Source organism: Centruroides vittatus, unplaced genomic scaffold, assembly GCF_030686945.1.
Source record: "Centruroides vittatus isolate TY-2023 unplaced genomic scaffold, ASM3068694v2 scaffold_1519, whole genome shotgun sequence".
NCBI classification, from domain to species: Eukaryota; Metazoa; Arthropoda; class Arachnida; order Scorpiones; family Buthidae; genus Centruroides; species Centruroides vittatus.
The window spans coordinates 529,002-543,462 of NW_027122682.1; the positions used below are offsets into that span (position 1 = coordinate 529,002).

Sequence of the window (14,461 nt, forward strand, 5' to 3'; positions counted from 1 at the left end):
TGGAACAAATAAAGTATAAATTAAAAAAACTACTAGCGTAATGACATAATGATTAATTTTATTATTGTTTTTGAAAATATACCTGAAATATTAGATGAATAATTATGACTAGAGATGTTTGAGGATGGTTTCGGATTGCAAGACAAGGACGAAGATACTCCTCCTGATTGTGAACTGATACGAGTAGACGATGAACTGTTAGAAGCATGAATTCCACTGGACTGAGAATTAGGATTATTCATGGTTACACAAGATACATTTTGTAGGAATACTTCGGGACCTCCTCCATAAATATTGTGCAGAAATATCCACATTTCTTCTGACAGAGAACCATAATCTGATCCTAAAAATATATTACTGGAATAAATTTTAATGACAAAATCGAATGAAATTTAACTACTCCGTGATGATATGAGTTATAGGATCTCTTGGACTATAACAGGGGTGGCGAACCTATGGCAAGCGTGCCCAAAGTGGCACGTAAGAGAAATCATCTGGCACGTGACGTATCATATGATTTTTACAGTATCTTTTTCAATCATCCTTTCTGTTTATCACTTGATCATCCTTTTTTCAATCAGATTTTTTACATTTATTCGAATTAAAGTGTATTCGTTTAATTTCTTTAAATATCATTATTCGAAGTCTAAGACTTTTGCACGCATTAACATCTTTAAAGCTAAGTATGCTTACAATATGGCACGCGGACTCAAACAGGTTTGCCATCCCTGGACTATAACAACTAAAGAAAAAGTGTTTTTATTTTCAGATGTTTTGGATAAATAGCATTTTGTTTATAAGAACCACAACTCTCAATTCTGATATTAGAATAAATATAATATCCAGCTAGATAAACCTATAATTCCAATTTTAACTTATTATTATTCATAATAATTTGGGGGAAGCATTTTGTTGTCCAATGTATAGGTAAATGGATCAAAAATACAATTTTCATTCAAAATTACCTACAGTTGTGTTGCTGTATGTATTTGAAGATAACCTCACTCAATTGAAGAGAGAGCTGCATTTTGAGTTTAGATTCTGATTCAGAAACTTTCCTTACAGAGAGAATAGAGAAGTTGCAGCACAAGTACAAATGTTACTTGTACACGGCAAGCAGAAGTACACGGTTTATGTTTTAACTCCAAGAAAAAAATTGTTGCAGTGCACGTTTACATCATCATGTGACTCAGTGAATGTCGCGCATTGACTCGCGGGAAATTTGTTGAAAAATGGCAGATACATTTAACATCGAGGGTTACGAGCAAAGGTAAATAAACAAATTAAACTGTATAAAAGTATTTATAGGATGTTTAATAACACTAATTATTTTTAATTAGCGTGGTGTCTCCTACCATACGATCGGACAATAAGACTACCTCATACTTTTGTCAAGGGAAGTAGTGGCTTATATAAATTCGAAAGCAGCTTAGAAAATTTACAAATGTATTACACTGTTGATGGTAGAAGATGCCATGGAAGAACCTTAAGATAAGCTATTATGAAGATAAAAATATGTGAATTCTATAGGCATTTCACATCACTTGCAAAAAAATTGAGTAATTAAATAATTTCTGGATTAAAATCATCTGTTCCTTTACAATATTATTCGTAAATGCTTAAATAATCATTATTTTAATAAAATGGGTCATAATTTTAACCCCAATCACAAAAAAATGAAGTTTAAACCGATCTTCTACTCGCCATGCTAGACATAGTGAACGCTATTATCGACTGTCTAGAATTGCCAGATGGCGGCGCTCGACGGTCCGCTGTTCACGTTTTGGGCTGAATACAATGGCTGCAACCTCTCTAATATTGAGATCCAAGTAACTGGCCTGTAATTACCAATGCAAACTTCTAAGACATCAGTTTGAACTGCACCTAGAAAAAATAATCTTTCACAAGTTCTTGAATGTAATATTAACCTACTACAAGCAAAGTATGTGAAGAGTGTTTCAGCAACCAATGAGTTTCTTTGATAATTTGGCATTGTTCAAATAATATTTTTCTCAGACTACAATAAGGCCAATATAATAATTAGATGTAATTTGACTTGAGATAGGTGGTTAGGCTGCCATCTCATGATAATTTTAATTTAAAATTTCTGTAAGAAAAGACTTGCAGGGTTTGAGCCTACAACTCCTGCTTGTTGTGCAAATACATTGCTAATTATGCTACATAGATCTCAGTCTGATCTTCACTTCCAGAGCTATTAATTTAGATGTATCATACTGATCACTCACAGTCAGTACCAACTGGGGATGATGCCGAGAGCCATGGAGTCCATGGTCCTCTGTGGCTCTCAGCAGCTTCTGCTTTCACCTTGGTAAGACACACACACACACACACACACACATTTATATATATATACCAAGAAATCGGAGATAAGACAATCTCGTGTATAGGATAAGGTATGACTGTAGAGATCAAAATAAAGAAAATTAGATTTGTTAATACATCTCTAATTTTATTTCGTTTAATCACAAATAAAATATTAAATGCATGTATTAAGGCAAACAACCGTGTTTGCCTTAATACGTGATGAATGGAAAACAAAACCGAAACATTATAATGTGCATGACCGGAAAACATTTATTTTTAATGATTCAGAATGTGCTAATATTCGTTAAAAATAACAATTTAACTAATATAAAATAACTACATTTATAATCATTGCTAAGTGACCTGTACTTCATTAATGTTTTTATAAATAACTAGAAACTATTTTCTGCGAACGAATGAGATGCAATGCGGTTTTTAATTAATGGACATAGTATTAAACCAATAAACAAAGGAAAGTGTGTCTTAATTTGTTTACAGTAGGTGCTAAGTTATGCTAAATAGACTGTAGACCTGTAATGACAGCATGAAGCATACACGGTTCACAGAAATTACTGCAAAAATGCAAATCCTTCACTCGCATGTATAGGACGACCTAGGTTTTCAAAGCAGTAAAAAATGAATAAAAACCTTGTCTTATATGCGAGTAAATACGGTACATGATAGTTCATAAATCTGATTTTTAAGTAATGCCAAACAATTTGCCAAATGATCTATTAAACAAAGATCAAATGAAGATCCAGGTAGTATAATTGGTAATGCATCTGCACAATAAACGGGATCCAAGATGTGGTGTGGGTCCAAGACCCGCTCTGGCCAATTGTTTTCTTCCAGAGATTCTAAATTGGGCTGCAATTTGAAAAAACTGTAGACCTATAAATTCCCACTGTTGTCCATATGTCTCTGTCTTTCCTTAATCTCAAGAACAGAGTTAAATAGATGAAAGACAAGACCAGATAAGGAAACCATAGGGGCAGGAGGCCCCAATTAACCAATTATGAATTTGCAATGTAAACTGGAAGCCATGTTATTTCAATTCAAAACTTTTCCCCTGAAAGCGGTTAATAGAAGACCACATAACTCTATTGCTAACAGGAAAAATATGATGTACAAGTTTAAAAGTTTTGCTGTTCCACATTTGTTAAATATTTGTAATACAATTTATGCAATGAGCAATGTTGCATGAACATAACACTTATTAAAATATGGTCACAGTTTAAATTATTATATTCTTTGTTCATGCAAATCTTTTAGTTCCAAATAAAGTTGAATAAATTTTACAGAGTTTATCATCAGGAAAATATATGCATTAATGATTGGTTTTCTTTTGACTAATCCAGTTATTTCTTATACATTTTAATACATAAACACGATCTATAACAAAAAAAAAAAAAAAAAAAAAACTAGTCTTCTAGCACATGGAGACTAGGATACACCATACTTGTTTAGGAGGGTTACAAAAAAAGACCATTGCATTACCAGTAACACACAATTTTTCCAATTGGATTAGGAGATATAAGGTTTAATCTTCTTAATAATTTAATATAAATTACGAAGACAGCTCCCAAAAGCCAGAGCAGTTCAAAACACGGATACTTTTACACATTATTGCCAGCACAAATTTTTAATAGGACATTAGATAAACTGAAGATGACAAATGTTTTTAGCCCTCTTCAGGTTACAAAATCTTTTTGAAACTTTAAAAAGATTTTGTAACTTTCATTGAACATATAAATTAATTTAAAGTTTCAAAAAGATTGTCTAACCTGACAAAGGCCACTGAAGTGCCCAAAAACGTTTGTCATTATCCATTTAACTAATGTCTATTAAAAATCTGTGCTGGTAGTAGTTTGTAAAAAGTATATGTATGTGTGTTTTTGATACAGATTTTGTGTTGTAAGTGTACATGATTCTTATATAGAAGTTTGTTAATCTGTATTTATAAATAATTTACATATAAAAAAAATATTTACCCAATTTTAAATATCCTTGATTTCCTTTCATATAACAGATGTTGTTGTTATCTATTGGACCTGGTGGATCTGTAAAATATTAAGAAATAATTTTTTTGTTATTATAACATACTTTATATAAACAATGAGGAAAAACTGAATTGAAATAATAATAATAATATAGACTATGTAGGAAAATAGAATTTTAGAGCTTAATATACAAATTACTGTATTTTGTGGTATAAAAGATGGATTAAATTATTCACTTAATTTACCATATAAATTTTCTGAAGTTGTAAGTTGTTTGGATTGATAAGGAGAATTCTTAGCGCCCAAGATAAATCCCAACCTAGAATTTTAGCTGCTATAGAACAACTTAAGGAAAACAAAAGAAAATGTTGAATATTGTGGGACAGTTATTTATGCCATTATTGATTTTGGTACTTATTTTGGCAAGATATTAAAGTATACCCACATTTCCCTCACTGTGCGATATTTCCAATGTTGAAATTACAATATCAAAATTGCAAAATTTCAACTCAAATTTAGGCATAGAAAAATTTATATTATTATTATTATGTTGGGTTAAGTGAGATATACTCGGTTAACACCGGTGGCTGTGTACTATGCCGAACCAAAGTCAAGGCATAGTAACCAAAACAGAAATTAAAGAAGTGTATCAGTGTGTGTGTCTGTATTCAGGAATTTTCTCACAATATGACATGTATTCAATATAGTGGCCTTCTGTAGTGTGATGTATGTGTTTCTACTCAATTGTAATGTGCCCAGGCTTTTGTGTAGTGTGTGTGGTATGACACCTGTAGAGGAGAGAACAACAGGTACAATAAGCACCCTATCCATCCTCCACAGATGCCTTATTTCCTGGGCGAGTTCTGTGTACTTGCTAATTTTTTCAGTGCATGCATTTTGTATATTGTGAGTGTTTGGAATGGATATGTCTATAATGTATGTGATTTTATTGTGTTTGTCAATGAGTGTGATGTCTGGTCTGTTGTGGTAAATTGTTTTATCTGTGATTATGGCTCTGTCGTAGTACATTTTGTGCGTGTTGTTTTCCAATACTGTCTGTGGAATGTATTTGTAGTATGGTTCGTGGATGTCTACTAATTTGTGTTTCTTTACAAGCTCTTGGTGTATTATATTTGCTACTTGATTATGTCTGTGTAGATAATCTGTCTGTGCCAAGAGCTTGCAACCAGAGGTGATGTGTTGTATAGTTTCTGGCATGATGTGACATTTTCTGCATGTGTCATTTGTGAGTGTTGCATCTTTGAGTATGTGTTTTCTGTAGTTTTTAGTATTTATGACCTGATCCTGTATGGCAATCATGAACCCTTCTGTCTCCCCAAAGAGAAATCCCCGAGCTAACCAGCTGTTTGACGCAGTTTTGTCAACAAAATCCTGGGCCAGATCATAAGGATGCCTGCCATGGAGTGCCTTTCGAGCCCACAATTGCTTAATAGTGTCTATGCTTTTTATATGTTGTGTTGTGTCCATATGATGTGAGTATAAGTTTAATGGTGTGTTATTTGAGTCTGCTAGAGTTACTGCTTTATGTAATTGTGATGTTTCTTGTTTTTTGTAGAAAAACTCTCACAGTGACTGTATTTGTTTGTAGTGAAGGTTAACTATGTCAATCAGGCCACGTCCGCCATCTTTACGTGGAAGGGTTAATCTTTCTGTGGCGGATTTAGGATGATGATGTTTATGCTTAGTAAGTGTTGTTCTTGTTTTCCTTTGGAGTTGCTCAAGATCTGTGTGAGTCCAATGTATAACTCCAAAAGAATATGTGAGTACTGGGATGACATATGTGTTTATTGCTTTAACTGTGTGTTTTGCATTTAATTGTGTTCTGAGAATAGCATTTAACCTACTTTGGTATTCTTTAATTAATCTTTGCTTTATTTGTGTATGTTCTGTTAGTTTGGCCTGTTGGAATCCTAAATACTTGTAGAACTCGCCCTCTTCCATGGATTCAATAATGTCTCCATTTCCAAGTGCAAAATCTTCTTTCTTCAGGATTCCTTTTTCTATGTGAACTGTTTTGCATTTATCTAGGCCAAATTCCATTTGTATGTCCTTGGTGTATGAATGTGTGATTTGTAGGAGTTGATGAAGTTGTTTTTGTGTGGATGCATAAAGTTTTATGTCATCCATGTACATGAGATGTGACAGTGTAAACTGTGTTGTTTTTTCGTGTCTGATATTGTAACCATATTGCGTGTTGTTTAACATGTTGGATAATGGGTTCAGGGCTAGGCAGAACCAGAGAGGACTCAAGGAATCTCCTTGAAAAATTCCTCGCCTAATAAAAATTTGGTTTGTTTGTATGGAAGTGTTACTAACCCTGAGATGTAGTGTTGTTCTCCAGTGCTGCATAGTGTTTTGAAAGAATGCAATGAGTGATGGATGTATTATTATTATTATTATTATTATTATTATTCAATAAATTTCAGTTGAGAAAAGTACTGATGCAAATAAATATCTGTGAATGATAAATTCAATGTAAGACCTAATACAAAAAAACAAGTTCAACTATTGAAAATTTTATTTGCTAAATCTGCTTATTTAATAGAATAATTGGCATTAATAAATATATTAACTAACTATAATCTGGACATTAATGCTTTTAATTTGATATTAAGCTAATTGTATTAATACTCGTATGTGATAAACTCTCGTTTTTGCAAATTCCAAAGGATCCAGAAAAAAATTTTGAATAATCTAATAGTCGAATTATCTGAAATATTTAACAGTGATAAAAATTTAGGAAGTAATACAGCTTTTTATAAATAGTTAGAGAGAGGGTGAGATACATTGTACTTACTGTGTTTTTGTGATTTAACATTATAAAATATAAAATTTAAGCCTACTTTTTTATCAAGTTTACTAGAAAGAAAACAAAATGATATTAGAATTCTAGGACAATATCAATATTCTGGAAGTATTATGCTGCACATTAAAATGTGTGAAAATTCGACCCCGCCGGAACCAAATGCTAACAATAAAATTTTTATTGCTTGTTTCCCGCGGAGAAAAAATGAATCATGAGGAACAAAATCCGAATAGTGCTGGTTGGTGAAGGAGAGGAACGTGACCTAGAAGATAAAAGGGCGACGAGAGAGGGAAAGGGGGTTGGTTACGGAGTGTCCATTAAACAGTGTGTGCATCCCGAGGGAAACCAACGTCGTAAGAAAGGAACCCGAGGATACCCCGAACGTATTACAAGAACTACTCAGACCAAGAGGTATGACCTCCCCAATTCGTGTAAACTCTCCCTCCGTGTATCCTAAACTTAGGCGATGGTAGCTCGCCCCTAATTGTAACTGTAGCTTTTATTCCTAATAAATTGTTGTTGTTTTCATTGATGTCATTTATTCGAGTATCACCGCCGCTCTATTGTCAGACCCATCCACTTCCTCACTTTCACAACGCGTGACACGTAACAAATCTGAACCGCCATCTTGACCGTGGGCAGGTCTCACCGACCTGTTAGCCGAGAAAAAGGAGGTGCGACTTCGTCCACCTCCCGGCGCACCCACAAATGTGACAAGTGTCATTAATTAAGTCATATCATCTTCCTTTATTTACATAACTTTAATAATCATCATTTGCACATTGGGTAAATACAGCAATGTGAAGATTGCAAATGCAAAGGATGGCAAATTTCTATAGAAATAAAACTTTTAACTTGCAAACTTTAGCAGGATACTGCAACTGGGTGCAGATGTCTTAAACATTTTGATTGAATACCAAAGCAAATGAAGCAGAACCTAGAAAAATTTCAATTTCCATGCATATCTATAACTGATGATGTCAAGAGTATTGTTTTGTTTCCTTGCATACACCATTATGAACCAGAAATAACTTGAGTGGGAGATCATGTTTGGGAGGAGGAAAATTTTTGTAGTGAGCCGTCAGCACACTTTGTAAAAATTGTAAATAATGCAATTTGGGTGTGAGGTATTCAAACTGGCATGTATTAAAGTATTGTGCTTTGTAGACAACAACTAAACGGAATTGAAAACTTAGGACTTGTTTTAAATTATTATTTAAAATTTTTTATGTAGTAGCTTATCCCAAGTAGGTCTAAGGAAGGCCTAAGATCAGGGCTAATATTCAGCCTGAATATACTGGTGCGCCATACTGGCAGATAGCCTAAAAGGTATCAATAACTTTGTTCATAATATCAGCAGTGTTTTTTTTAGAAAAACAGCACTGTCTACAACTAAATTGTTCAGCCTTGTTGAACATCAAATATGACCTTACTAAAGAAAAGAAGATAATTTTGATCGTATTGATCAGTGAAAGCAAAGCTAGGCATACACTAATGTAAATGTGTAATGGCAAAGTTATACTGTACAGTATGTGGTGGATGCAAAGTGCTTGGATCAAAAAAACACTGAAATATTCTATAAATGTTGATTTTCCAATGTGTGGACTGTAAGCCCTTTTAATTATATTCATTGTGGATTTGACCAAGCCCACAATAGAAGTGGCTGGTTGGTGAGGAACGAGAGTAAAGTTGCTCATATACAGTACACAGTAATAATGAATGAAACATTTATTATATTTACATGTTCACAAATGCTCAAAAATTTAACTGTGAACCACAATATGCTCTGCAATTGAACTTTACATTGCTTTGGCTTAAATCTCTATCATTGCCAGTGTGTCCAACATCTGCTTTTAGGAGATGCTGTGATGTGACTCAAACTTGTTAACAGATACACAGTCATTTCTGAGTGTCTCAAAGAAATGACACATCACCTTCAAACACAAATTGTAAACTTGTGTTTTTGTGAATATGTGTATCATTCATTATTGTTGTGTACGTGAACAATTTTCAAACAGCTGTAGCTCCAAAACTATTGTTAATAATACCCATGTACGTATAAAGTTGTATAAACTCATACTATTGTCTCCTAACTTATTTCTCTCTTCCCTTTATAAGAACAGCAAAAATTGGCCTGCACCTTAATTTTATTAGTAACATACAACAGAATTATTTATTTTTATTTAAATCAATATAATGTAATGCTCCTATCTTTAAGGATGACAGTATAACATCCGAAATTCAAAATTATCCAACTTATCTTAATAAAAGTGTATGACAGTTGAAATGAATAGAATGGTTAAGAAAGGTTCCTAAAATTTAAAAAAATTAACTAAATTGTAGAAATAAATCAGACTGCATAGATGAAGTTATAAATAAATTTCAATCTTTTTTGATGGCGATAATATTTACATCAAATGGCTAGATTGCAAAGACAGATTTAGCTAAATGATACAATTTGATAGTTTATTTTAAGCCAATACACCAACATCTGCCGTAAATAATCGGGTAAATTTTGGCTGATTATTTACAGCAGATGTTGGTGCATTGGCTTAGGATATCAGGTTTGGTTTGATGTTTATTTGTATAGTTTATTTTAATTTGTCTTTTAAATAAACTATAAAAACACTACATTAACTTGAATTACTTTAACATAAATTATATAACAGTACATACCATATTCTTTACTTCTTACAAAGTTCTCCCATTGTTTAAACCAGTTCATGCTTATTGCATATATTGCAGGTGGACTATCTTGACTCTGGAATTCTTTATTCAACTATAAAAATAATTAAAAAAACTCTCACTTTTTCCTTTCAAAAAAAATATATCAATTTTTTCTAAACTACAATGATTCAATATTTCTTACCAACACAAATATATCATGTTCCTGTTTTCTTCTCCTGTCTAAACATTCCTGTTCTGCTTGACAAATTGGACATGAATAGAGGTGTGTGCATGATGGACCTCCACCAAATCTATTATTGGTGAGATATATTTTAATATTACATTTAAAATTTTATATTAAAATAGAAATTGTTTTAGTAACATAACATTAGATTTAAAAAAAAAAGGAAAATTGTACTACTAATGGTTAAAACATTAACATAATGATTGTTGATTGATTTAAATCAGCTAAAAGCAGTAAGACGAAAGATTCTGCGCTAACTTCAAAAATTAATGTAAATAATTTGAAAAATTTCAAGAGGATCCATTAGCTAAATATATATATTTAAATTATATAACCAAAAAGAAAAAGTAGGTACATTTAAATAATGTCTTGTCTTTGCTGATTTATTAAGTTTCCTAATTTTCAATGTACAATTTTCAGTACTTAAATATTTCAATGCTTTATCCCTAAAGCAGTGGTTGCCTACCTTTCTGACATCACAGATCACTAAATTTGCAATTTTGAATCCCATGGACCATGATCATAAATTTTTTTAAAAGATACAAACATCTATAGAATAATGATCATAAAAGTTCTATTTTACTTTATTAATATGCAATTCAATTGTTTAATTATAACAAATTAGTGTGAAGTTTGTTGCTGCTTGTTTGAAATAAGTTTATGGATTCTTGGCTCTTTTCCATGAAGGACAATAATTACCTCACAACATTATTTATTGATTTATTGACATTATTATTTATTGATAACAGTCATTTCGTGTTTGGTTTTAGATTCAAATAAAAAAAACCCCCAATGAGTATGAAAAAGCAACCGAGCATTTTGCATTTCTTTTGTAATACTTTGTATAACTTTGAGATGATCGAAGTCCAAATTTCTCTGCAGACCACTGGCTGGCGACCACTACACTGAAGAATATTTTCTTTATATTCTAACATACAGCGCAACAGTCAGCTATCAACACACCTGGTTCTAATAGAATGTTTTACAGTGTTTCATCTAAGAATTCTTACAGCCTAAATCAAATAGTTCCATAATTTTCTAGTTTTTCCATTAAACATAATTATAATATAATATAATATATATATATATATATTTAATTTATATCATCATTGAGAACAAATTCCATTAACATTAGTTTTTTTTTAAATCTTTTTGATATCTCCATTAGTAATTTTGTTCAGATGACATTGTTAATTTGTAAGGATGAAGTAAAATTCTAACATCCGTAACGCTATTAATATAAAACACATTTGTTGTCCATGATAATGCATGTGCCAAAATAACATGAAAAACTACAAGATGGTATCCACTAGCCTCATCTAATGATCAATAATGTAAATCGCAAAAGAATGAGATTAAGATAAGAATGATAAAATTTGTATAATTGTCTCTGTATTCATTGTTTTGTTAAATTTTATTCTTTCATGAATAAATGAATTTTAGATTCACAACAATGAAAAAAGTTAAATATCAACTGTGAATATGAATCTTCAACTGTATAAAAATTTTATAAGTTAGCATTTTTCTTTTCTTTTAAAATAAACTAATAGAAAGATTAAGGGTTAGTTTACAGTCTGGTGGAAGTACAGATCAGTGACAGTAGAGTTTGTGAATTCCGTTACATTCACACTATCCGCAGCACCACTAGAAAACAAACCACGCTTCCGATCGGCTAGAGTCGACTTACTGACAGAAATCATAATTAAAAACCATTTATGTAAAATTTATTTCGTGAACAATCACAATTCTCTTATCATTTAAGATAATATTTTAATCTGCGATGCAAGTGAAATTATTCCTTTTCATTAATAAATAATATAGTAAGTAATATTTGTTATTTTGGAAGATTTCTTAATTTTTAATAAAAATTTGTAGTCTTTCGAAATCTTAATTTCTACTTTTTCTGTTTAAATATATTTACAAAACTTAAAATTTTGAGAAATTTAAAAACCTGTACTTACTTAGTACTTTTAAACACTGTGAAGTAGCTATTTATATTTAATTAAGGCAGGAAATGTGCATAAAAAACATGGACATCCATTACTTTTCCCACTTTATATCTGGTCCACATCAAGTGTGGAATTTGCAATTATTATATAAAATAGTAGTTTTTAAATTTCTTATACAATATTATAGTTAGTATTATTTGTTATACTTGGGAAAAATAATTTAATAAATTAATAAAATTTATTTTATAAACACAACTGAAAATATTTAATTAAAAATATACAAAGCTAGTAATGTCTGAATGGTTAGGTCAGAAAAATTCTGTAATCTGGAATCTGTCAATGATGCTGATTTAATGATGTTCTATGTGTAATCTTCAAAATTATTTTGCAAAAAAATATGTAGAATTTGACTGTTGCCAAATTATCATGTATCGTTTCTGATTTAGCAACACAACTCCAAAGTCGAATGTAACTTTGATGCAAACACCATGCCATGTCAAGTTAGGCACTGGCCAGAGTTTAACTATAAACTATGATGTTCTTGTCAACTCCAACAGCTATCAATCTTTAAACTCCATTCTGCTTTTGGACTATAAACTGATCTTAAATCCTTAATATGGATAATTAATAGTCAAACATATCTATCAGCCAGATTATTTTTGAGCTAGAATTAACTTAATTATTGATTAATCTAAACTACAGAATTTATTCTAAAGGTGGGTGATTACACTGCCATCGCATGCCAAGATTAATTAATAATTAGGAGTTAATTAAATAATACATGGAGCAAGACTTGAACATGCTATATCTAATCACCATGAATGTGTGTTACCAAGTTTTCAATAATTTCCCCTCTTACGTAAATTTACTCTAAAAATAATCCAGTTGTTAGATATGTTTGATTATTAAAATACATAACACAAATTTTACTTACGTATCGTGTAAATACTCCCATACTGCTTGAGAGAGTTCAGTACAGAGATCGTCCACAAACATAACTTTATTAGGTGGAACACCTAAGAGAATGTAATTGATTAATCTTCAATAAATAATTCAAACAACTATATTAAAATTATTTACAAATTTTACATTAAAAACTTCTAATTTAAATTAGCAACTATCAAAAGACTTACCTCCATGAACACACAAGAAATCATTATTTGTAATTGGCCCTGGTTCAGCAAATGTATTAAATTTGTTAGCCCATTGTTTTGATATATAGAAATGAAGTAATCCAGGCTATAGAAGAAATTACATTTATTTTAGCATAATATGGAATAATAAAAAAATTTTTATATGCAATACATGCTTAGCTAAAATACTAACAAGTAATTTGATATATTTTAATAATGAAACTAATTAATTTCTGATAAACTTTATAAATAAGGAACAGAGAGAAAATGTGTCTTGAAGTTTGTCCTTGTATTGAGAACATCTCTCTTAATATGGAAAGTTCAAATCAGTTTCAGAATTTAAATGTGCAGGGCCCTAATCTATATAATAACATGCCTTTCCGATTCAATAAATAATAAATTTATAAAATCATGAAACATTTAAACTTATTCCACACAGCTTGAGACCCTATGCCATAACTATCTTATATGCAACTTGAATCCTAGTTCCAATCTGTCTCTTGATGAAATTTTTAAAGGATGATTTTTGTTTTATTAATAAAAAATTTGGACAAATTGTCAAATTCAATCATCATTTATTCACTTTCAATTCCGGGATTATTATTATGACAACAGTGATCTTTCAATACGACATTCCTACAACTAAAAATGAACAGTTTACTGAATTTAACAGACTTTCACTTATATTTTTAATGATTTATAATTATAATTTGCTGAAAAATGCTCGTCTACTTTTTAAAATCCACTTTGATAACCAACAAAACATGTATAATTAACTAAAAAATTAAAGACTGATATTTATGCATTTGCATTATTCATCATAGTAAAATATCTATAATTTGTAGTCTTTGGTTGTCTTCACAAATATGTTTTGTATTTTCAGTACTAAATAACATCAAATAGGATGGGTTAAGATCATGTGCTGTTGTTGATACTTACCTGATAATAAAAGTAATAGTTTATCATCATCAAGGCCTCTCAAATCTTTTTCATCTATAAAAGTTAATTAGCTTCAAGTCATACCCAATCTCTGACAGGTCCTGATGATAAATATGATACAGTATACGTGTGCGTGTTGTATCATAATCTTTAAATAATAAAATTTTACAAAAAGCATAGTTTTTCTTACTGTATAAGAAACACAATGGAATAAATTTATAACAAATGTTTTAAGCCTGCTGCCCAACTATGATAGTGCCTGGTTATTTACTTACTTCATAATATATAGTGTGTAATAAGAAGAGTAGGCTTTCATAAAAAATATATGCACATTATTTTAAAACCATCCAAATATAATCATATGCAAAGTTTTAAAA

At 31.0% G+C, this 14,461-nt stretch overlaps 1 protein-coding gene and 1 long non-coding RNA gene across 5 annotated transcripts in view; one reads left to right on the top strand and one right to left on the bottom strand.

Annotated features, from left to right (window-relative positions):
• Positions 1-14,461, bottom strand: part of Usp20-33 (Ubiquitin specific protease 20/33) — a 69,354-nt gene that overhangs the window by 1,265 nt on the left and 53,628 nt on the right. For all 4 annotated transcript variants that reach the window (XM_067285105.1, XM_067285103.1, XM_067285104.1 and 1 more), the window contains 6 exons: positions 13,146-13,251; positions 12,947-13,028; positions 10,022-10,130; positions 9,829-9,931; positions 4,317-4,385; positions 83-343 (listed from right to left, as the gene is read on the bottom strand). In XM_067285105.1, coding sequence (XP_067141206.1) covers positions 83-343; positions 4,317-4,385; positions 9,829-9,931; positions 10,022-10,130; positions 12,947-13,028; positions 13,146-13,251 — 730 coding nt within the window. The remainder of the gene's footprint in view (positions 1-82; positions 344-4,316; positions 4,386-9,828; positions 9,932-10,021; positions 10,131-12,946; positions 13,029-13,145; positions 13,252-14,461) is intronic.
• On the top strand, positions 1,074-1,585 carry LOC136987376 (uncharacterized). The gene is made up of 2 exons (XR_010882609.1): positions 1,074-1,270; positions 1,341-1,585. It is a non-coding gene; the product is annotated as an uncharacterized lncRNA (long non-coding RNA).